Here is a 25,164-nt window from a genome sequence, read left to right as displayed (position 1 = left end):
CTGGTTCAGGCTCCATTGACCACTCCAGGGGCAGTAAGGCAGGGGCTGCAGAGAGGCGATTTTACCTCCTCATACAAACTGACCTCAAGACAAACCTTGAGATTATAGCCCCTGCTGTCCTGCACCTGGGTTATAAGTGCCTGGTAACCCAGAACTGGGGCTTCCCTGGTAGCTCAGCTAGTAAAGAACCTGCCTGCAATGCAGGAGACCCTGGTTCAATTCCTGGGTTGGGAAGATCCCCTGGAGAAGGGATAGGCTACCCACTCCAGTTATTGGGCTTCCCTGGTGGCTCAGACAGTAAAGAATCCGCCTGCAATGCGGGAGACCTGCGTTCAATCCCTGGGTTGGGAAGATCCCCTGGAGGAAGGCATGGCAACCCAGTTTTCTGGCCTGGAGAATCCCCATGGACAGAGGAGCCTGGCGAGCTACAGTCCAGCGGGTCGCAAAGAGTCAGACAAGGCAGAGCGCCTAAGCACAGCAACCCAGAACTAGGTGCACAAGGTGGAGTCAGGGGACCCAGAAATTCCTGAGGGGAACCAGAGGGAGGCCCCAGCACCTGGGCCGCTGTCCCCTCAAGGTCCCTGCCTCGCACATACACTGTTCTCCCCAGCAGATATTTATGCCTTGCACGGAGGTTGGCATCAGCAGCGGTTCAGAGTCTCCAATAATTTTCATTTTGTCATGCGACGTGTCTGGCCCTTTGACCAGAGAGCTTTTAAATTCCTCCTTCCTAGCCCTCTTTCCTCACCCCCTTCTCCCAGGCTTCCCTATCCCCCTCTGGATCCCAACTGGTTACTGAGTCTCAGCTTCTCCCCAACACAGGAGACACTAAATCTTCCCTGCCTGCCTCTCGACCCACCATCATTTCCCGAGCTCACCTATGCCCATGAATGCTTAATTTAAAACTGCTGCTGCCTCTCGGCAGCTTGTAATTCTGAGGCGGATTTCAGCCAAGGAGACAAAATGGGCTGATGAATGTACGTAGAAAGGTGAACAGAAAGCCATACACAGCGTCTCTGTGGTGTGGGGACAGGCTTTCTTAACCATTTTCTTTAATAAGATGGATATCTACAGTGGAGAGTTATTCTAATGGGATGGATATCTGCCTGATCTATTGGCCTGCAGGATGGTTATGAGTTTTAAATTTCCTCATCTCCGCAGCAATAGATTCTCTGGGCTTTTCAATTATAAACTTAGTTTTCAGTTGGGGAAGCCGGAAGGATTTTGTTTCAGTAAGAGGACTAAAAAGGCAGATTCAGTCAGGGGCTTGGGAGACAGGCGGGCAGGAAGGTGTGCCAGGCTAACCTTATCCTTCATTTTACCTTCTCCACCACCTGCACTCTACTGGACTCACACAGCAAGGAGGTGCTCTAGCCTGACCACCTCCACAGGCAGGCCCAAGAGAGTGGGTTACGGCTTGTGGCTCTCCCAGTCGATGGGGGAGGTGGTGATGAGTTCCCCACTGATGGGCTCATGCTGAGCAACCAACAGAGGAGAGATGCAACAAGTCCCAGAGGGTAATGAGCCCAGAACACCACTGACTGGAGTGCTCTGCATGGGATCATTGGGAGGATGAGCTTGGGCAGATCTGTGCAGGGGGAGTCTTGGCTTTCTTAACGACTTTCTTTCTCTCTACTGACGAATCACCCCTCGGCCCAAGAGCAGAGCAAACGGGGCCAGCAGGAAGATGGGTGCCTCCTCTCCCAGGCCCACTTTGGGCCTTTCTCATCCTGCCTTCCTCACCCCCTCCCAGCCCCTAATGGGCCTCCCACTCTCTGGGTCAAGGCTCCAGAAACCTCTTAGACAGCTGGGAGTGCCACTCTCCTGGAGGTCAGTGACTGTTCAGCCCACTGGTTAGTGACGAGAGCTGGGCTCTGCATTTAGGCAGGACTGGCTTCAAGTCTGGCTTCTGTACTTACCAAATGACCTTGGATAATTTCTTTAACCTGAGCCTTCATTTCCTTATCAGAAAAGTGAGACTAAAAATAACCACTGCATAAAAAGGTTGTGAGGATTAACTAAGGCAACAGGCACGACTATGAACCTAATTCAGTGTGTTGCACACACCAGTTGCCCAATAAGTATTAATTCCCTTCCTTCCCTCTAATAAGGAACTGTTAGCCTTTCCTTCAGATGTAGAAATGGAAACTGCAGTCCCTTGTGTGGGGCATGTGTGATCCACGCCCTGCCCAGCCTGACTGTCCGATAAAACCTACATGCAGGGCAGTAGCTAGAAAGGTGGAGAAGGCAATGACACCCCACTCCAGCACTCTTGCCTGGAAAATCCCATGGACAGAGAAGCCTGATGGGCCGCAGTCCATGGGGTCGCTAAGAGTCAGACACGACTGAGCGACTTCACTTTCCCTTTTCACTTTCACGCATTGGAGAAGGAAATGGCAACCCACTCCAGTGTTCTTGCCTGGAGAATCCCAGGGACGAGGGAGCCTGGTGGGCTTCCGTCTATGGGGTCGCACAGAGTCAGACACGACTGAAGCGACTTAGCAGCAGCAGCAGCAGTAGCTAGAAAGGTACAGCCATAATGTGGCAGGTCCTCAGAGCAAGCCTCTGCCCAGATACTATATGCAGGGACTGTGTCTGGATCAGTAATAAAGGAAAGAAAGGCCTTGTTTCTCTTCGATAATCTTCCTCTTATATCCTTTGAATCAAACAACCTTAAAAGCCAAGACAAATCAATAGATGAGTGCCAGTGATTGGCATCTGGATTTTCTTTTCATTTAATTCATTTACTAAACATCTACTGACTTTCCACTGTGTCAGGCGCCGGGCTAGGAATTGGGACCACAAAGTCAAGTAAGCTGTGTTTTTTGCCATCAAGGAGCTGGCAGGCTCAAGAGCTCAACAACTGAGTACAGGGTGATACGTGCTCTGCAACTCACAGGATTCTCCCAGAGTACAGCCAGGGATTCAGAAAAGACTTCCTGAAGGAAGTACTGCTTGCGCTGATTTTTTAAGGATAAGTAGGCATCGGCCAAGCTAAGGGTAGAAGAAGGACGTGGATTTTGGAGAAAGAGACCAGTGCATCAGTTAGGAATTGCAGCCAATTGCTGATGTAGACCACATTTGCTTAAACAAATTTAAAGTTTACTTCTTGTTTTTTTTTTTTTTAATAAATTTATTTATTTTAATTGGAGGCTAATTACTTTACAATATTGTATTGCTTTTGCCATACATTGACATGAATCCGCCATGGGGGTATACGTGTTCCCCATCTGAACCCTCCTCCCACCTTCCTCCCCGTCCCATCTCTCTGGGTCATCCCAATGCACCAGCCCTGAGCACCCTGTCTCATTCATCAAATCTGGACTGGCAATCCGTTTCACATATGATAATATACATGTTTCAATGCCATTCTCCCAAATCATCCTACCCTCACCCTCTCCCAGAGTCCAAAAGACTGTTCTCTACATCTGTGTCTCTTTTGCTGTCTCGCATACAGGGTTATCATTACCATCTTTCTAAGTTTACTTCTTTCTTGTTAAAAGAAGTCCAGACATAGGCAGTCCTGAACAGGTCCAGCAACTCCCAGTGTCAACAGGGTCCAAGCCACTTCATCGCCCTGCTCCACTTTCCTTAACATGTGGATTCCGTTCCTGAGATCCATGGTGGCCGTGGAGCTCCAGCCATTCATATCTTCCTTCCTGACAGGATGCCAAGAGAAAGGGAGAAAGCCCAGCAAGAGCAGATTCCTTTCTTAGAAGTCCCACTCAGAAGTCTCAGCTGAATCTCAGTGGTGTGACCAGTGAGAGAAGGGACAGTCTGTAAGCCTGTACTAAAAGGATGCCTGTTACTAAGGAAGAAGGAAAGAGCAGAAATTAGGAAATGGAAATTGTGCCACAGACAGCGTGTGCCTGGGCACAGAGCTTCAACACTGCCATGTCTGTTTACGGAACACATAGTATTGTCTGCTTGGATCAAGGAGTCCAAGTAGTAAGCGGGAGAGGAATTGGAGGTGGTCGGAGATGAACCTAGAGAAGCAAATCCACATTTTCCACCAGGTCTGAAGGCTTTGCTGGTTCAGCTGAAAGGGGCATCTGCCAGGGCACCAGGCTGGGCTCAGCACCTGCAGTCCAGACCCCCTCCTATCTCAGAGGAAAGCCCCGTGTGGCTCTAGAGGTCACACAAGCCCTGTGAGGGCTTGGCCCAAGCTAGAATGTATATTGGCCAAAGGCCCCTAATTTTTCCCTTAGAGAACTAGAGTTTGGTCACACTGTGACCTGGATACAATCAAAATGTGTTTTTGGGAGCTTCCCAGGCGGTCCAGTGGTTAAGACTCTGTGCTTCCACTGCAGGGGCGCAGCTTTGATCCCTGGTTGGGGAACTAAGATCCCACAAGCCTCCCAGGGCAGCGAAAAAAAAAGTGTTTGTCTTCTCACTCCAAGTTCTTGACCCAATAGGAAGAGCCAATATTTATCGAGTGTTTACCGTGTATCAGACGTTATTCTGAGTGCTGCTTCATTTAAACCTCACGTTTTCCTTATGGAAAACTCACTTATGAGTGAGTTATTCCGTTTTGTTACTCCCAGGTTACAGTTTGGAGAAACTGAAACAGAGGCTTAAAATAACTCACCCAGGGTTACTAAATGGCAGAAGCTGAATTTGAACCCAGTTAGTCTGGGCTCCAGAGCTTCACTCGTAACCGCGGGTTAGTTCTGCCAGTGGGTGAGGTCTCCTATAACAGGAGAAAATGCTGGGACCCAGGCAGATGGGTAAAGGTAGGACTAGGCACAGAGCGTTTTGCTGTCTCTTGCAGGGAAGGAATGAATGCTCAGGCTAACAGACCAAGCCTGGGCCGGGCTGGGACACGTGCCTCCGTCCCCTCCTGCATCCTGTCTCCCCAGTGCGTTCCGACTCTGGTCAGCATGGTCCATGAGGAGACGCTCCTTCTCTTCTCCTTCTTGCCTCTCAGCCATCACAACTGTGATGGGGTTTTATGCTTCCTCTTTAGGTTCCTGTCTTGTCTTTCCTTTCTGCCTCCCTGAGAATGTGCAGCATCCACCCCTGACTTAGCTGTCCTAGACCTGTGTGTCAGGACAGTGGCCTGTCCCTCCAGGTCACCCTCGTGGGCTCTTCTAGGCGGCGTGTGCCTCCTCGTGGCCTCTGCTCCCTCCATCATCCCTTCTCTCTCTTCCCTCTTAATATCTGCTTGCACCTCCACTGACTTCAGCCTCCCTTTCTGTCCTGAGATTCTACTCTCCTTCCGGCTCCTCCACAACCAGTTGCCCATTATTTTCGTAAGTGTGGCCCTAGTCAGTCTGCGCACTAGCGGGTATTTGCCCTGTCCCACCTGTGATGCACACCCATCCTTTAATGCCCAGCCCCTCCCCTCAGAGGAGAGTGTCCTGACCCTCCAGCCCTCCGGAGTTGGCTTTTCTGAACCCCTCCAGTACCTGCTGTCTGTGCTTCTGCTGGATGGTCATGTGGCATCCTGTCTTGAGTTGCTGTGATGTGGCTTCACTGTGTCTTCTCCACTTAAGTTCTTTGAAGACAAGTTTTTGGGTTTTTTTTCCCCTCCATTTGGATCTACTGTAGTGCTTTTGGATCTAATACAATGCTTTTCTATTTAGTAGATTCCAAATAACTATTTCTTAATCGGTTGATGACAGTAATTCCTAGGTCTGTTTACACATCCTTAGTATTTGCTATCCATTTCAGTTCCTTCAGCATTTGTTTATTTTCACGTTTTGAAGAGTCCTGGTCACTTCTGGACTTTGTCGTCTCTTTAATCAGCTCAACAGGGCAGCCCTAGTCCTTCTCCAGCCCCCTGGATCTGTCTGTAGACACAAGGCTGAACCACAGTGACGTCCCCTTGGAGGGTACCTTGTACCCCATTAGAGCTTAAACCTGTGTTTTCTGTTGCCTGGCCTGGAAGCTGTCTCTGTGGGGGAAGCTCCCAAAGCAAACAGGATATAGCCATGTAGAAGGTGCTGCTGGAAACAACAGATTCTCCATCAAACACCTTCCAGCACTGCCTGGCATCCTGCTGCTCAGAACAGACTGTGGGAACTGGGGGTCAGTTGAAAGGTAACAGGCCTACAGCCTCATTCAGAGACCACAGTGCAAAAGCTCATGGGTTGATGAGTCGAGCAGTTGATTCAGGACAGATCCAAACTGAAAGTGTTAGTTGCTCAGTCATGTCCCACTCTTTGTGACCCCATGGGCTGTAGCTCAAGCCCACCAGGCTCCTCTGTCCATGGGATTCTTCAGACAGGAATGCTGGAGTGGGCAGCCATGCCCTTCTTCAGGTGATCTTCCCAACCTAGGGATCAAACCCGGGTTCTCCTACATTGTAGGTGGATTCTCTCCCATCTGAGCCACCAGGGGAGCCCAAAGGCACTCAGATGGAGTTCTTTGTTAGGAGGAGTCAATCAGGGCAGACTTCCTGGAACACAGAAGTAATGTGAGCTCTCCCCTTTACAGTCAGCAGAGACTTCCCGAAGCAGGTTGCCTTAGCATTCCTGTCCTGGTAAATGAGCTGACATCTCTCTGAGTGGGCTCTGCCACTCTGCACCTCCCTTGGCTGCGCAGAGGTTGCTGCTTTTCTGGCTTTTACAGCTGTGATGCAGAGTCGTGGCCTTAGAGACAGGCAGGGCTACAGGAGGCCAGGTGGGGTCAGGCAGCTCACACAGCAGGCAGATCAGCTGGGCCAGGGTCGCGGGTTCTTGGCAGGAAGTTAGAGGCCATGAAGTTGGGGCGATGGGGTGTGAGCTCTGGCTCATATACTCTCTAAGAAGGTACAAGATGCTCAGAATCTCCCCCTAGCCTCCTTTTTCTCTCCAGCCTCTCTGAGTCGTCCCTGTGAGAAGAGGATTAAGACAGAGGATGGAGCTGGTCTTCCCCTTCCTTTCTGCTGCTCCTGATCTCCCCCCTCTCCGTTTCCCTGCCCACTGGCTCCAGGTGGCAGCTCAGGAGCAGCGGGCCATTGAGAGCACCTCCAAATAGCTTTAAAAGAAATCAAATTCTTAAATGGTGTTTACACTGAGTGGCAGGGCAGGAGCCGTGAAGCTTTTTTCCGAGGGCGCTGTGGCGGAAAGTCCATCCACAGTGGGAGAAGCCACGCTGGCAGCAGTAGCCTGACCTCCATCAGAGCAGCCTTCAGCAGGCAGTTAGGCTTAGGCAAAGGTCAGGCTCACTGTGCTTCTCCAAGCCAGACATTCTCTTTAAAACCTTAATTGCGACTTCTGGGAAATCTTAGCTGGAGAGAGTAAAGGTTTTCTTCTCCTGTCTCCACTTCAGAACACAGCTATCTTGGAGGAGCGCTCCCCACATAGAGCAGAGAGCAGTCATCAGTGGAATTCTGCTTAGTGCGGCCAGACTGGGAGGTGGATCAGGGCGAATGAGGCTGCCGTGGCCCCATTGAGGGGGACACAGGACGGCTCCTCCCTGCCCCGGAACAGGGCACCGTCAGCCTGGGCAAATGGTAGCTCTGGGAGGCTGCCCGCTAGCTCCTGGGACCTCGTTAAGCTGAATTGTACTGGGGACGTTTGGTTGAAATGGAAGAGAGAGAAAATAATTGTGATTAATGGGACCCTGGCTCCCATCAAGAGGACAGAGAGTCATGTCAACAACAAGCTGCTGACCCATCCTACGTATTGTCCTTTCCTATCGCTCATATTTCATGCTCTCTTGCATCCGATCTCACTCCTGTGGCTTAGGAAACTTGCCGCAAGTTGATTCCAAGGCCCAGAACAGCATCACCCAGTGGAGAAGGACTGTGGTCCCAGTGTGGAGGAGCAGAGGGGTCAGAGTACTTACACCACCCATGCCCATCACTCCCAGCCTGCCTTTGAGCAGAGGCAACTGGGGCCCGGCTGCAGACCATAACCCAGCAGACTCTGGGTACCAACTCCAGCCCTTCCCAGGGAGTTTGGGAGGGCTTAAGGCCTATGAAAGCTCCACTTTGATGGTGTAAGCCATGCCATTTTTAAATCGTCATTCGCAGTGAGGAAGCTCAGCCTCAACCCACAGAAGAGGGCAGGGACCAGGGTCATTATCTGGATGGGTCTGGGCTCTGGAGGGCTGCATTTATCCCAGTCTCCAGCTGTATGCACCCAGGCCTTATAATGGGGGCGGGGGGGGGGCTTTTACTCATGGGCTTTTCTTTGCATTACTGACTGGCCAGAGAGATCACAGGCCCTCCCAGTCCTACAGAGCAGTAATTCATTTTCCCCACGTGACAGGAGGGTGAGCACACGACAGGACAGCCCTCTCACACCAGCACTGCCAGGACCCAAAGACTGCAGGTGCTGGGGCTCTATAGCATTGCATGGGGTGTTATTTTCCTTACTGTGTTACAAGAGGTAACAGCCAGATTTACTGACCTTAAAGTTACAAGAGGTTTGAACAGAGTTTATGAATGTGCATCAGACGTGGGCAAGGTGCCCCAAAATGCCCAGATCTCCTCTCTACTGGGCCTGAGAGAGCAGCTTCTTAGTGGGGAGAGAGGACAGGGCTCTTTCTCTGAGGTCAGCAGAGCTGCTGGCCCCTACCTGGGTGATCGCACACAGCATCCACATGATGTGCTGCCTGGCAGGCTCAGCAGGTGGGGCCAGGCTTCGTGATTGTCAGGTGAAGGCAGGATGGGTTTAAGGAAGGATACGGTGACTCCAGGACTGGGGGGCTGCCTGAGGAGCCCAGAGGAGATGGTACCTTCTGAGCCACCTGGATGGTGAGGGAGACATGAGGAGGAAAGGAAGGGGGTGCAGGGCAGGGCATCTTCCTCTGGGGATAGTGCCTCCAGCTGTCCTTCCATGCCCTGGATCTGACGTTCATCGGGAAGGATGGGCATTCTGCATCTCTGTGAGATTGTTTGCCATGGCTTGTATTGAGTGCAATGGAATGAGTAAAGTGCCTGGTCCTTAGCTGCCAGTGTGGAGTTTCTGTCTGTTCAGGTCCTTCTCTCTGGTGCCTTCTTCTGGCCTGCAAGAGGGATTGGTGTCTGTGGCGCTGTTGCCTAGAGACCAGGTGATGATGAAAGAGGAGAAGCCCCGTGTCCCCTTCCATCAGCGCACACACTCCTGTCCCAGCCCAACCCCGGAGGGCCCTCCCAACCACAGCCCAGTTCTGATGGCTCTGACGTGGCTGAATGAGGCGTTGGCGTCCCATCCACACCCCAGGTTCCTCCATTCCAGCCGCTGTTGACTTTCCTCGGGAGTGTCCTGCTCTCCTAGAAGGGCCGGAGACCTTGAGGGTTTCTCAGCCCTGTGCTCAGACATTCCCTCAGGCTACCACAGCCCAACCAGCACACCCAGCCCCCGGCTTGGAGGATTTAGTGGCCCGGGGCCTCGCCCTGTCCTCGTAGTTCCTCCTCTAGCTCTCTTCCATCTGCTGGGCTTCTCACCCCTGCCTTGCTCAGGGATGGTGGCCAGGAGCAGGGCATGTGGAAGAGGCTGAGGAGGCACACACAGCTGCTGCCTGGTGCTGCCCAGATAGAGGCACCCAGCCTCGCTCCGGTTGTAGTCAGTGCCGGCAAAGCAGGTGCAAAACAGCCCCTTCTGCTCGTGACATCCAGGCGCCTCTGAGTCATCATGGACTGAAGCCGGTTTGTGCCCCTCTGAGCTCCTCTGTGAGCAGACCCGCTGTGGGAACGAACACCCTGTCACCTTAGAAAGGTTCTGGAAACAGGCCTTTTCCTGTCAGTCAGGTGCCAGTGGACTTGCCCAAAGACAGGGGATCTTTTCTGTCCCAGGAACTTCCCTTCTGCCAGTGATGTGGAGAAGCTAGGACATCTATTATGTGCCTACTGTGTGCCATGGACAGAGGAGCCTGGCCTGCTACAGTCCCTGGGGTCATGAAGAGTCAGACATGACTGAGCGACTGGACAACAACAAACCGTTAATAAATGCCCACAATGAATGCTGCAGTTAATATTGATGTGAATAAAGTGCTCTGAGGAAAAGCATTCAGTATATAAAGGTGTGTCCGAGTGTGTAGACATTTGGTGGATAGGTTGAGTTGGAGCTCACAGATGTACCAATAGGAAGAAGTGTTCTAGCCAGGGGGAGTGGCCTGCCCAGAGGCCTGGGACGAAGCACGTGTGTGAAGCTGGAGGTGGTTTGGCATGACTCGAGCCAAAATAATGAGGGCCAGAATGGTTGGAAGGTGAGACAGCAACAACTAGGTTTTATAAGGAATTGATCCTCTACTGTATTGAGGAATTTGAACTTCAGCAGAGAATTAAGGAAAGGATTTTGGCAAAGGAAAAGGTGATCTGATTTGTTTGTTGGGGTTTTTTTTTTTGCAAAGTGACAACATATACTGAGAACATCCTATATGCCAAACACCTCTTAAGTGTTTGATTTGGGTCAGTTCATTTATTCTTTAATAAAACCCTTTGAGGTAAGTGCCATTATGATGCCCATTTGACAAATAGGAGAAAACTTAGACCCAGAGAGGTTAAGTAACCCACTCGAGACCACACAGTTGGTAAGTAGTAGAGCAGGATGTAAACCCCGACGGTCTGGCTAACCACGGAGCTGCACTGCCTATGATAAGCCACGCCCTGCAGCAGGGGCCACTGGGAAGTGGTGAGGCTGGGGGCAGGGAGTGTTACCCCAAAGCCAGGACCTGAACTCAGGAAGTGGCAGGAAGGATAAAGAAGAGGGGGAGAATTCAAGAGATGTTTATGAATAGGACCATTGTGACCTGGAGGTTGACTGTGAATGTAAAAGGAGTCCAGGATGATTTCTAAGCTGCTCGCTCTGAGTGAGATAAGAAACGCAGGTGAAAGTGCAGGTTTTATAGTGAAGATAGTGGATTCAGGGTTGGGCTCTTTACATTTGAAATGTATATGGTGGAGGTGAGTCCTGAAGAGCAGTCTGGGCTGAAAATAGGAGCAATGGTGTCATATAACTCTGAGTCGTGCAATACAGGGACTGTCTATAGCTTCAGATGGCCCCACAGGGAATGTCCATATTCAGGGGGCGTGTTGTTGGGAAAGAACTCACAACTGAAACTAAGACAGCATGCAGAAGGTTGGGAATCACAGAGGCCTTTAAAAAGAGCTTCGAAATAGGAGGCAGCGGTGCTTAGCTTTGTCAGATACCTGAGAAGAAATTAATAAAACAGCGATTAAGAGGTCTTGAGTGACCTTTGAAATGATAATCATGTTGGAATGTCAATTGGCTGTGTGAGATGGAGGAGTGGATGGAGGTGAAGGAAAGAGGTCCCTGGGTTAAGAGAGAAAGGTTGACTGGACGGGATGCGAGGTCAGAGCTAGGTTTTCTAGGATGAGTGCGATTTGTAGACAAAGAGGTAGATGCTGATAGAAAGGGAGTTGGGTGGTGATTAGAGGAAAAGGTGACTGATAGAGACAGGCGCCCAAGAAAGCAAGAGAGTGTGATCTACAGCCAGGTTGTTTTTTTTTTTGGCCACACCAAGGGCTTGCAGGATCTTAGTTCCCCAACCAGAGATTGACCCCCAGCCTTTGGCAATGAGGGCACAGAGTCCTAACCACCTGACCACCAGAGAATTCCCTAGAGCCAGGTTCTTTTTCTCCAGGGTGGAAGGAAAAGCATTAATCACTAATGCCACCATTCAGTTCAGTTCAGTCACTCAGTTGTGTCGAGTTTTTGCGGCCCCATGGACTGCAGCATGCCAGGCTTCCCTATCCATTACCAACTCCTGGAGCCTACACAAACTCATGCCCATCCAACCATCTCATCCTCTGTCATCCCCTTCTCCTCCCGCCTTCCATCTTTCCCAGCACCAGGGTCTTTTCAAATGAGTCAGTTCTTCACATCAGGGGGCCAAAGTATTGGAGTTTCAGTTTCAGCATCAGTCCTTCCAATGAATATTCAGGACTGATTTTCTTTAGGATTGACTGGTTGGGTCTCCTTACAGTCCAAGGGACTCTCAAGAGTCTTCTCCAACACCACAGTTCAAAAGCATCAATTCTGCAGTGCTCAGCTTTCTTTATAATCCAACTCTCACATCCATACATGACTATTGGAAAAACCATAGCCTTGACTAGATGGACTTTTGTTGGCAAAGTAATGTCTCTGCTTTTTAATATGCTGTCTAGGTTGGTCATAGCTTTTCTTCCAAGGAGCAAGCGTGTTTTAATGGCTGCAGTCACCATCTGTAGTGATTTTGGAGCCCAAAAATATGGAAAAGATCAGTTTTCATTTCAGTCCCAAAGAAAGGCAATGCCAAAGAATGTTTAAACTACCACACAATTTGCACTCATCTCACACAGTAGCAATGTAATGTTCAAAATTCTCCAAGCCAAGCTTCAACGGTATGTGAACCATGAATTTCCAGATGTTCAAGGTGGATTTAGAAAAGGCAGAGGAACCAGAGATCAAATTGCCAATATCCACTGGATTATAGAAAAAGCAAGAGAGTTCCAGAAAAATGTCTACTTTTGCTTTATTAACTATGCCAGAGCCTGTGACTGTGTGGATCACAACAAACTGTGGAAAATTCTTGAAGAGATGGGAATACCAGACCATCTGACTTGCCTCCTGAGAAATCTGTGTGTAGGTCAAGAAGCAACAGTTAGAACTGGACATGGAACAACAGACTGGTTCCAAATAGGGAAAGGAGTACATCAAGACTCTATTGTCACCCTGCTCATTTAACTTATATGCAGAGTACATCATGTGAAATGTCGGGCTAGATGAAGCACAAGCTGGAATCAAGATTGCCGGGAGAAATATCAATAACCTCAGATATGCAGATGACACCACCCTTATGGCAGAAAGCAAAGAGGAACTGAAGAGCCTCTTGATGAAAGTGAAAGAAGAGAGTGAAAAAGCTGGCTTAACATTCAGCATTTAAAAAACTAAGATCATGACATCCAGTCCCATCACTTCATGGCAAGTGGATGGGAAAACAATGAAAACAGTGACACACTATTTTGGGGGTAACAATACCACCATAGGTGCTTTATAAAGGCAAAGTGTGGGTCTGCACAGAAATCCACGGTGGTTCAGGTCAAGCCTGAGAGTCTAGATCCGCAAAGCAGAGTACACCTGCCCCCGAGCAGACCTTGGCATCAGGAAGGTGTAAGGGCCTACAAAGGCGTAGCTGGCATTCAGATGTGACCCGATTTGGTTACCTTCGGGTCAGAGATTTGACAGCCTCATACAGTTCCTCCGTGGGTCATGTGCATGCATGCTAAGTCGCTTCAGTCATGTCCAACTCTTTGCGACCCCACGGACTGCAACCCTCCAGGCTCCTCTGTCCATGGGATTCTCCAGGCAAGAATACTGGAGTGGGTTGCCATGCCCTCCTCCAGGGGACCTTCCCAACCCAGGGATCAAACCAGTGTCGCCTGCAGCTCTTGCATCGCAGGCAGATTCTTTACCACTGAGCTACCGCAGGTCATACACTAATTTCTCCTGAGAAAAGAGGTCATTCGACTTCTCACCCCTAGTTCAGTCCCTGCAGGGCACAGGTGCAGCCTCAGGGACTCCATCTGGGCTTGGGAGAACCCCATGTGGCCCAGACCAAGGGTTGGGGCTCCGTGTGCTATCTGGAGACTCTGGGTGAAGAGCGGTCCTCACTGCTCTCTCTGGTAGGACCACTCTTCGCTGATTCACCGGAGCATGGGGAGAAGCTGGACCGTTCAGGTGCACCCCGCTTTCAGAAGGACTTCCAAAGCCAGCCTCGAGCTCAGGAAGCCTGTGGGAAAGGATGCCAGTGGGGTGCCCTGCACAAGGGTAGGGCCCCCAATTCAGCCACACTCCCTGTGTGAACCTCAGGGAAGAGACAGTTAAATCGCCCTCCAGTCCACAGCCCCGGGTTTTCCTGGGAAGATGAACAGTCTGCTTTCCTTATTGTCTGCACCAAAGGAACAGATTGCGTCAGTTTGTAAACCGTGTTACCGCTTGCAAAGTCCTGGAGTCAGCAGGTTTGCATTTCCCAGCAGACTGAGGGACGCTGATAGCCCTGGCTCCTCCTCTTTGCCTCAGGCATGACCAGGAAATGCCCCTGGCCCCCCACCTCTGGCATCCCACCCCTCACCCCTGAGGTATTCCAGGAGAGAGAGGAGGAAGCCCTGAGCTCCTAGCTGGGCCGTCTCACCCATTGCTCAGGCCAACCCTCAATTTCTAGGAGCTTCCTGCCCCCTGTGGCCACTGTGCCAACCCGGGCCTGATTTGCAGGCATTCCCAGGGCCTTGGCTTAGACCAAATGTCAGAAACGAGATTTTCCAGAGAACAGTTGGCACTGTGGGTTGGGCTTGAATGCATCATCTGGTCTGCAGGTGTTGAGGGGTTGGGTAGTAACGCACTGGTAGGGGCTGGAGCCTTGCTACTCCAGGAGCACAGGGAAGTTTGGAATGGACCCTTGCCTGCCCCCTCACCACCCATGGCCCACGGTAATGCAGCCCAGGAGGCATTTCATAGGCACTGCCTCTGTGGCTCCCAGAGCGTTACATTATTAATTGCATCGTGTTAAAACGCTTATCATCTCTGAAAGACATCGCTGTGCACGCGTGGCTGCAAGTGGAGGGGACAAGTCGGCTGTGTTAAGCTGCTACTATATTAAGGTGAGGTGTCTCTTCAAGTTCACGGCTCCGGCGGCGGGAGCACATTACAGCAGTATGTATGGGGGACGGTAGCAGCCCCGGCTGGCAGCGTGGCTGCTGTGCGAGGCAGGAGAGGAGGCTCGGTGGCACTCAGATTGCTCTGGATTGCTACTCGCCTACCCTGCGGAAAGCTCTGTTTGGGATGCGTGGGTGGGGAAGAGCTGGAGTGCCTTTATTCCTCTCCTGCTCTCCACCTTCCCCTCTCTGCAGGCTCCTACTGGTTGCCTGCAGGGCCTCCCCGCCGGCCCTTCTCTCCCACGTAACCCCTTGTCTGTCTGCTCTCTCAGCGCCTCCCAGTCATGCCAGTGCACCACCAGTGCCGCCACCCCCAATCCCAGCTCATACCTGAGGAAGTTCTGAGCAGAGAAAACCTTACAGACCTGGTTCAGCACTCACTGACACGCGGAGCAACTGGAGAGGGATGCCCAGCCCAGAAGAGGCAGAGCGGGTCCCTGGATGGCTGTTTAGTCCAAGGATTTTGCTTTGCACCTCTAAGCCTTGTCCCCATCCAAGCCTCACTCCTCTTATTCCCAGTTCCAGGCTTGTTGCCGATGGCCTTGGGGTATTGAAAGCAGGGCTGGGACCAGCCAGCGTATGGGGAGGATGGCGGCTTCTGCCTATCACTGGGGCCCCTGAAGTCACCTCCCCAGAGGTAGCGCTGTGCACTCCTGCTCTGCCTTTGGGAGGAACATGAAGCCAGCATCCCCTCCCCCGCCTTGTTTAGGAAGTCTTCCTTCCCTGATGCTCCAGGGCAGGGGTGCCCTGAGCTGCTGCCTACCTGGGATCACCTGTCCTGCCTGAGGCAGCCACCTCCCTAGGGGGAGGGAGCATCCCTGGCAGCTGTGTTCCAGGCGTTCCTTGGCCTCCCAGCCTCTGAGGCTGAGGCTCAGTGATTTCCTCTGCTGCCTTGGGCACTGCGCAGGAGAGAGGATGAGAGGCTCTTGGGAGAGACTACCTCTCTTCCGTTCTCCCAATACACAAAATGGGAAAGAGCAGTTATATGGGAGGGGAGACTCTCGCCACTCCTGCATTCTGCCAGAAATCCCCTCTGTGCTGTACCTCCTCGGGCTGCCCTGAGTCACCATCCAGAGCACGCCACCCCCAGCTGTGCATCCTCCCCGGTTCAGTATCTTCAAGTTCTCTTGCCCTGCCGGCTCTGTCGAAGCTAGCCTTTTCATGGAGGCAGCCTCCAGCGCACTCCGCCCCCACCCTACCATGAAGAAGGCTACAGGAGGGGCCCTTGGTCTTCCCATTGTCACCCCCAGACTCAGAGCCAGTGGACATTCATCTTGGCTCCTGGAGCAGGAGAGGCTGGGCAGCCAAATGAAGCCCCCAGGCGGTTGGCATTTCCTCTGGTCTTCTAGCTGAGCTCGCGAGTGTTCTTCCCCAGACACACACGTTACTTTCAGAAAGCTGGTTGGCTGGGGAGGGCCTGGGCAAGTGAGTCGTCCTCTCTGTAAAAACATCAGCCCTGCCTGCCTTTCACTCTCTCACTTCTTGCACACCCACCCCCCTCACCTGGCTGGCCCCACATGGCTCCCCGGACCTCAACTGCCTGGAGTGGGAGAATGACTCAGCCCCCTCCGCCCACTTGATTGAAGCAGCTCCTGTGTTAAGAAGCTGGACAGAATCCAGACAAGGAAAGAAGGGGACCAGTTGGGGTGGTGGGGCAGGGATTGAGAATATGTTTGTGGCAGGGGCCAAGATAATCCAACCACTAGGAAAAGGGCTATGAGAAACGAAACGTGCTCGCTGCCGCCTTCCCTCCCTGGGTTGGAAGCCTACCCCCTGTCTCCTCTTTTCTCCTCTTTCTCCCCTTCCCCACTCTGCGCAGCCGCAGCCGGGAAGGGTGAGACCATAGCCCACCTGGGTGGGAACTGAAGTGTGTGCGCTGCCTGGGACAGGAGCACTTCCTCAGTAATTAGGAGACGCGCAAATTAACAGCCTGTGCCGTTTGTATTAATTTGGTAAATAAGCCAGAACAATTTCATTAGTGGCACATTAGTATGCTCGGGAGCAGGAGGACATGTCCCACTGTGAGGCAGCAGGGCCCTCTGGCTACCCCGGCCCACAGACAGCCCGGGACCAGTGGGTCTAGCTGCTTTCCCACTGGGCGTGGCTGGCCGGACCACACCCCCTGATTGGCCCTGTGGTGGAGAAAGATTCCCCACCGCAACCCCACCCCTGCCCACTCTGATTAACCACCTCTTCCCTCACCTACCTCTCTGAGTGAGAACCAAGGGAATTGAGCTCAGCCAAGCAGAGCTGCTGCTGGTTGCAACTAGCCTGACTGCTGTCAGCTGGCCCTGAGCTGAAGGAAGTGGATGCCGTTGTACATCACCAAAAACTCACGGTCAGAGTTAGGATTTGAGCCCAGGTCTGTCTGACTGCAGGATTCATGCTCTTTCTACCATGTCATGGCCCAGTCGGTACACCCACTCTGGGGCAGATTTAAAGAACAAGCTTTGCTCCCAGTGGAGCTGACAGTCTGTGTGCATGCTGAGTTGCTTCAGTGTCCGACTCTTTGTGGACCCCATGGACTGTAGCCCACATCAGGCTTCTCTGTCCGTGGGATTGATTCTCCAGGCAAAAATACTGGAGTGGGTTGCCGTGCCCTCCTCCAGGGAATCTTCCCAACCCAGGGATCAAACCCAGGGATCAAACAGAGTCTCATGTCTCCTGCATTGGCAGGCAAGTTCTTTACCACTAGCACCATTTTAGCTGGTGAATAGGGACATTTTGAAATAACTGCTCCTCCCCAGGAAGTAAATAACTGAAGAAGCATTTGTGTGTCAAGCACCCTTTTAAGTGTTTAACATACTTACGTTGGCTCATTTAGTCATCAAAACACATCTTTTGAGATAGGTACTATCACAATTCCAAGGTAATTGACTCACCAGAAGTCAAGCAGGTGGTGAGTAAACGTCTCTGCTCCGGAGGCCATGGTCTTAACCTCTGTGCTCTGCACTGGTCCCTGAGTGTCAGAGATATCCGGGCCAGGTGTTCAATTCACTGCAGGCCAAGGTTAGGGAAGCCGTCACAGGAAGGTGTTAAATCTGGAAGAGCTCAGCTCACAGGCCTAGTTCAGAACCACAAAATCGCGGCCCACTCTGCCAGCATTGGGAGCAGAGGCGAGAGATGCCGGCAGGTGAGCAGAGCGTCCAGGGTGCCCAGCGCAGCAGTTCCTTGGTGTCCTCAGCTCCCGAGGGCCAGGTCTGCCCTTAGGCATCTAGGCTCCTGCTTCTGTCTTAACTAGAGTTATCACAAAGCCACCCCCTCCACGTGGCACCCCCTTCCCATAGCCTCTCCTCCCCCCAGCTCCATGTGTTCCTAGGTCCCAGCATTTGGCTTCAGTATGAGCGTTGAGGATGGGGAATGAGGGAAGCCATCATCTGTCCCTTGCTGACATTGCTTGTGTCCACATGTACCCTTGAGCCCCTCGAGGCTATTATCAGCCCACCTGTGTACACACCAAATGCCCACATGAAGTGCTGTGGCAGCCCATGGTGATCACCCAAGGCCTTACCTCCCTGATGTCAGTGCCACTGCAGGAAGCCTCCCAAGCCACTGGACAGAGTCCAGGTCTCTTCATGAAACATCTCTTCCAAGATGCCGGAGAGACAGGCAGCCACGTTGTATAGCGCTTCTCACTTTACACCGCACTTCATGAGTAGTATCTCACTAACACTTGGGGTAGCCAGAAGGACCAAAAGAGGTTTCTTGTGCACTTGACAAGAAAGAGCCTCCCCTAATTCCTGTCTGCAGTTGGAGGCAACTTGCAGGAAATTTCTGCCAATAGTCTGTATCAGTTCAGTTCAGTTCAGTCGCTCAGTCGTGTCCGACTCTTTGCAACCCCATGAATTGCAGCACGCCAGGCCTCCCTGTCCATCACCAACTCCCGGAGTTCACTCAAACTCTGTATACTGGCAATCAAACCGGTCAGTCCTAAAGGAAATCAACCCTGAATATTCACTGGAAGGACTGATGCTGAAGCTGAATCTCCAGTGCTTTGGCCGCCTGATGCAAAGAGCCGACTCATTGGAAAAGACCCTGATGCTGGGAAGGATTGAAGGCGGGAGGAGAAGGATGAGATGCTTGGATGGCATCACCAACTCAATGGACATGAACTTGAGCAAACTTCAGGAGATAGTGAAGGACAGGGAAGCCTGGCATGTTGCAAAGAGTTGGACACGATTTAGCAACTGAACAGCTACAACATCTGTATATGGTAAATCCTAATTATAAGTGAGCCCATATTTGTGAGTTCACTCACTCGCTGAAATTTGTTACCTGTCAGTACCCCTGCGACTTTTTGGATCATTTGTGAACGTGCACAGAGCAGCGAGTCTCCCAGGGAGTACATTCCCAGCTGAGGCTGCAGCTCTCATCCTACAGACAAACGTCCTACTCATGGTCTGCTTATCACCGAGGTTTTCAGGGTTTCTGCACTTTATGTTGTAGTTAAAAATGGCCTCCATGCATAGCGCTGAAGTGCTGTCTAGTTTCCTGAGTACAGGACAGCTGCGATGTGCCTTAAGGAGAAAACCCATGTGTTAGATAAGCTTTATTCAGGCTTGAGTGACAGCGCTCTTGGCTGTGAGTTCAATGTTAATGAATCATCAGTATGTATTAAATATGGTATCTTTAAACAGAAACCATCATCGAAGCAGGTTATGTATTGATAAGTTGATAGAAAGGTAACTGGAGTCTTGTAGGAACCTAACCCTGTGTTTCCCCAGGAGGCAGTGGTTCAGGATTCCCTAATTCCTTGTTCATAGTAACTTTATAGCGATAAGTATCACAGATAACTAGAGAGAGAGAGAAAGTATGTATATATTTTTTTAATTAGAAAAATACCAGAAATTTGATGAGTCTTAAGATTGAGTCTTAAAGTTGAATAGAGAAATGGAGCTTTTACAGATATGAAGAGCTGAAAGTGTTAGTTGCTCAGTCCTGTCCAACTCTTTGTGACCCCATGGACTGTAGCCTACCAGGCCCCTCTTGTCCATGGAATTCTCCAGGCAAGAAAACTGGAGTGGGTCACCATTTCCTTCTCCAGGGGATCTTCCTGATCCAGGGATTGAACCTGGGTCTCCTGCATTGCAGGCAGATTCTTTACTGCTTGAGCCACCAGGGAAGCCCGTCATAGATATGGACCCATGTAATTTTATAGTCAAGTAACAAATTCTCAGCAGTGAGTGTGAAAGAGAGACATGATGAAAGATGAACATGTAGACCAACCTGGGAGTGCCCACTGCACCCTCTGTTTGCTCCCTGTGTAGAATCAAGACTTCACCCTGAACCGTCTGCCCATCTAGTCTGGGGCATGTCCAGCAAGGCCAGAAGCCCAGAGACCTAGGTGCAGCAGGAACACTGGCCCAGCCCCAACCCTCCTCTAAGACCAGCCTACCTTCCCTAAAGCCCCATTGTTTGACTGAGAAATTACTGTGGTGGCAGCAGCCGTAATAAAAGGAGAAGCGGGGACCCACAGGCGACAGCTTTATCTCTCCCTCTACAGCCCAAGATGGATTGGGCAGCAGCACGGTGCCCAAGGCCAGAGATTTCTTTCCTCTGCGGCCGGCTGGGACCAGGGGCTTGTCAAGCCCAAGTTAGCGTATCGATTGCCAGCAGGGAGAGGCGGGGTACGTGTGAAGCCAGGGCTCACCTGCCAAGAGAGCCTGGCTGCTCCCCAGCAGTGTTGGCCCCAGATGTGGCTGCTTAGTCACTCGCTGGCGTCTCCCCCGGCAGGAGCCTTGAGAGGTCGGCATCTGGTTTGTGGCCTCAGAGAGTGAGGTGTGAATTAGAGGTTTGCGAGTAGGGTCTGAGCCTGGGCGCCTGACAGGAGAGACAGATTGTACCTGTCTGGTCGTCTCTGCAGCTCATGTCTCGGAGGCTCTTACCTCCACCGCAGGAATCTGGTGTGAGAGGAAGCTACGGGCTTCTCGTCACAGCTGCAGCAGCCCACCACGGGCCTGGGGGCTGGAGGGAGGTCTCGTGCTTGATCAGGGCAGCCATCCTGTCTTTAGGAAAAGGACACCTGGCAACGAACACAGTGGAAGAAGACAAGAGGTGCTGGCGTGGGCATGAGGAGGGGTCTCAGGAGCCCCGAAATGCAGAGGAGCCCCATGGATGGGTGGTAGGAGCCAGTGTCGGCACCTCCACTCTACCCATTGTCTCATGAGCCCCCAAACACTCCTCCCAGAAGTCGTCTGGGATCCGCCGCCGCTTGATCGTAGCATGCTTGATAAAGCGCAGCAAACGAAGCAGAGGCGGTCTTCCCATGCATTCTCCTTCCATCCCTGTTCTCGTCTGAGTCCCACAAGCCTGCAGCCTCTTCCTCCACCATTAGCCCTCCCGCTGTCGGCCGCCCAGTGCTCCGGCACCCAGGGCGTTTGCAAGGTGGCAGAGGGCTCTTCGGGCAGTTTGCCGCTCACTCGGGTGAATTCACTGGCTGGCGAGCTCTTGAGGCACCTGTGCTTTATCGTGTACCGTTTTGCCCACCAGTTCTCTGCCACACACACAGGTCCTCCCAGCGAATTAATTGCCGGGATTAGAGGAAAGGGGAAACCAGTTTTACCATCTACGGTTGTGGGTCCTCCCTTCCTCCAGCCCTCAGCAGCGTGGTGCCCGTGTGGGGTGGACACCACCCAGCAGAGCCCGGCACTCCCACCCTGGCTCCACCAGGGAGGGGCACGGTCCAGGGTCCTGAATGGTGGGGGGAGCTGGCCTTAACCCAGTGGACAGTGTGGGGGGGGGATCGGGGAGGAGGTCAGGGGTGTGACTGGAGGAAGGATGCTCTTGAGACAGGGCTGTGGGGAGAGAAGGCAAGGCGCCAAGGAGGCAGTGGAGAAAGAAGGCAAGCAGGGCAGCCTGGCCTCTGCTCTCAGCTCTGCCCCTTTCTGGCTCCACTGCCCCGTGTCTGTTTCCCCACTAACAAAACCAAGTTGGATTGGATGAGTATAATACCTTCTTCTCCTGGCTCTAATAAACTCTTTGTATCCCCTTCTACAGTACACCCCCACTTCAGGCATTGTTGAACTTGCATTCCACCTGAAAGGGTCACGGGGGGCTTCGTGTAGGAAGAAGGTGTTCACGAATAGGAAGAACACCTGGCGGAGTCCTAACTGCCGGGAGAGGTGCTGGGGACGCGACTCCCTATAAGGAAACAGAGGCCGCTTGGGTGCATGGAGGGAGGGCAGAGCAGGGCCAAAGAGCAAGACCAGGAAGCTGGGACCCCAGCTCCTTCCTGTTCATGTCCTCTGCAGCTGCCACTGGCTCTGGCCCAGGCTTCAGAGAACTCCCAGGTATTTAGACACTCATTTTATTGCTTAATCGAGCTTGAAGCCGTTTAAATGAATACAAGTTTTTACGTTTGGCAGTGAAGGCTTTTACAGGCCCCTTTAGCAGGGGAAGAGGTTGGAAGAGAAGCCAAGAAGGAATTTCTCTTGGGCCACTGCCTTCATGAGGTGGAGTGGCATCCATGCTAGGTCGGGGGTCCTGGTTCTTGGGGAGCCCTCAGGGGAGGAGGCCTGGGAGTCCCTGGGCTCTGCAGGGATCCTGCCGGCTCTGGGGATCAGCCAGTGTGCTCGGCCCCGAAGTCAGGGCTGATGGCGGTGAGCACACCCCTACAAAGGGGTAACCTCCAGCTGGAATCACCCCCTAACTGCACCTGCCTCAGTGTACCTTCTGCCCACTGTCCCCTTCCCTCCTCTCCTCACCTGGCTCTCATCCCACTGCTTTTATTGCCTTCATTAAGCATGACTTCATTCAGCTCTTCCAGGAAGAACACAGGTTCTCCCCTCCTCGGGGATTGCCTTGCTCTCCACTTCCACCCAAGGCTTGCCTGTCTTCCTAGCAGAGCTGGGGCTCAGTGGGTGCTGGAGAGGAGTGGGTGTTGCCTTACTCACCCCTGACCTTTAGCTGTATACACACACACACACACACACAGCTCACTTAAAGCTAAGGAGAGTCAAGTCTTCCCTAGTAGCTCTCTGCCAAGAGGAAGGGGAAGGGATTTGAGGAGAGGGGAGTTCTGAAGTTGCTTTGTCAGTGACATATCTATCAATGGTGATTCTGGGGTGCAAGAAGCTGAAAAGCATAGACCAGCTCACAGCACTGAGGGGAAGAGTTCTCAGAGGCTCTCACCAGCTCACACTCTGACTCACCGTTCCAGCTGTTCCTGTCCGTGGAGTGACCATGGTGGCAGTGCCCCGGGGCCTCTCTCCTCCCCTGCCCACCCCGGGCTCCCGCTGCTAGCTGACACCCCCGCTTCTGCTCCCTAGGTAGAGGTGGAGGTGGAGAGCATGGACAAGGCCGGCAACTTCATCGGCTGGCTGCACATCGACGGCGCCAACCTGTCCGTCTTGCTGGTGGAGCACGCGCTCTCCAAGGTCCACTTCACCGCCGAGCGCAGCGCCTACTACAAATCCCTGCTGTCTGCCGAGGAGGCCGCCAAGCAGAAGAAGGAGAAGGTGAGCTGTGGAACGGGGCCTGGCGGGAAGGAGCGGCTGCCCTCTCTCTCCCTCCCTTCCCGCCGCACCAGCACTGCTGCCTGCTTACAACAGAGTGCTTCTGTCCCCCCGTCCACTGAGTGACTCCAGCTGGTGTTGGTGTCAGACCCCACGTCAGCAACCCCACGCTGAGGCGGGCCCCGGACCCTCTCTGAGCACCCCTGTCCACCACCCCGGCCCTGCTGGGCCTGGCACCGGAAGCTGCCTAGACAGTGACCTTGGAGCCAGGGTCACCCTCGACCAGAGGCCTTCCTTCCCCCGCCCTGACCCTCCAGTGCTCTCGGAGGGGCCGGGTGGCCTGCACCCCACGTCTGAATTTCCTTCACATTGCCCTGCAGGGAAGCCCATTTTGGAAGCTGCCCCAGGAGATGCATAAAGCTGTTAGGACAGCAGATTTACAGCCCATCAGTCTGTGCAGACACTGCATTGAAGAGACAAGGGGGGTGGGTCGGAAAGCAGCTTTTGGAAACAAATGGACGATTAAGGAACCCAGCGGCTTGGTGATGGGAGCTGGGCTCGGCAGCCCCCTGCCCCTACCCCCACAGCCTGTCGCCACTGACTTACAGCTCAGCCCCGATAATGGGGATAAATCAGCCGGCCACCAATTTGTCAGGGCTTCTCGGAGCTTGAGGAGGATTTCATGGGACAGCCGTGCTGAGCCATAAATTTGTTCCAGGAATAAATGTTTCCTTCCCCATGGGGCAGCCATCTGGCTTACAACTAGCCTCTCAGAGCCAAGGCCCAGACACCTGCCAAAAGGAGTGGGGGGCCCCGGGGCCCAGAAGCCTCCGGCTCCTCCCACCTCTCCTCTGAGAGAGCATCACACTTTCCCCAGGGGCCAGGCGCCGGAGGACTTCTGGGATCTCTGTGTCTCTTAGTCTCATCCCCTAGGGATTAGGACAGGTGATCGACCCTACTAGAGCTGGAAGGACTCCAGGGAGAGGTGGCTCCAAAAGCCAAGACAGGTGGAAGAGACTGCCCACATCTTGGAGGGCGAGCAGGCCACCATGGGGCCTCCGGGGAGGATTCCACTTCTGTCCCAGTTCTGCTTCCATTACAGCTCCCATTATAGCCTGTCTTCCTAGAGTGATGGGGAAGCAGGCAGCCTCAGCTCCTACAGCAGAGGCACTTCCTCTTGGGTTTTCTTTCTGTGACAGCTGAACTTAAGACTGGACACCCCCTGTGTCCTCTGCTCGCTTCAGGGAATGGAGGAGAGGTGGTGCAGAGGTGGAACGAGTTAACAGCTGCGGGACACTTCAGCAAGCACCCACCTATAAGGCCCAGATTCTGAAAGTATCTCTGCCCCCTGGCCCTGCTCCCTGAGCCTGGAAGCCATCTCTTCAGATCTGAGTAGCCTTCTGCCGTCTGAGAGTAGAGACCCCAGAGGGACTGAGGAGGGGACAGAGAAGGGAGTCTGGCCAAAGCATGGCCCCTTGCATAGGTGCTGAGCCAGGCATCACTATTTACTACGTAGTGGATTTGTTTGGAAGAACCCAAGTCATCATTTCTCTGGTGCCACGTGATGGTGCTGAGGAGTAATTACCATGATTAATTACTTACACAGGCTGCGTGCTTTTATTCCAGTCCAATTAAAATGCAGCACACCACTCTCAGTGCGAGGGCCCGCCCGCCTCCAGGGGCCCTCCTGCACATCCCCTCCTCCTTGAGGCCTGGGGGAACCTAGCCTGACCTCCCTCCTCCTGGTGGGGCTGCTCTCCGGGAACAGTGTAGGCAGAGCCTTGCAGCAGTCCTCTGAGTTAGCTGGACTCAGGCGGGAGAATCGGGGGGTCAGCTGGGGAGCAGTAAACTTGGTGTCTGAGGTGTCCCCAGGATCCCCAGCCTTGCCCCACTGGTGACCCCGTGAGAGCTGCCTTAGCTGTCGAGAGATAGGCGCATCTGGGGTTAAGAGATTATCATGGTCCCTGTGGGCTGAGGAAGCTAATACCGAGAGATTTTGTGAGACCAGGGCACACAGAAGTCTTGGGTGGGTGTGATTATGTGCATGTGAGCAGGTCTGAATGGGGAGCCCCAGCAATGCTGTGTTCCTCACTCTGAGAATTTAGCTGCCTAGTTGCAAGGCCTGATCCCCCTGTACCTTGCTGT

The 25,164-nt window shown here is 52.8% G+C and overlaps 1 protein-coding gene across 1 annotated transcript in view; it reads left to right on the top strand.

Moving 5' to 3' along the window:
* Positions 1-25,164, top strand: part of SND1 (staphylococcal nuclease and tudor domain containing 1) — a 421,273-nt gene that overhangs the window by 383,986 nt on the left and 12,123 nt on the right. The window contains exon 17 of the mRNA XM_027539080.1: positions 22,834-23,022. Coding sequence (XP_027394881.1) covers positions 22,834-23,022 — 189 coding nt within the window. The remainder of the gene's footprint in view (positions 1-22,833; positions 23,023-25,164) is intronic.

Source organism: Bos indicus x Bos taurus, chromosome 4 (assembly GCF_003369695.1).
Source record: "Bos indicus x Bos taurus breed Angus x Brahman F1 hybrid chromosome 4, Bos_hybrid_MaternalHap_v2.0, whole genome shotgun sequence".
In the NCBI taxonomy this organism is placed as follows: Eukaryota; Metazoa; Chordata; class Mammalia; order Artiodactyla; family Bovidae; genus Bos; species Bos indicus x Bos taurus.
Note: the sequence above shows the minus strand (reverse complement) of the source record. Positions and strands in the feature narration are given on the sequence as shown.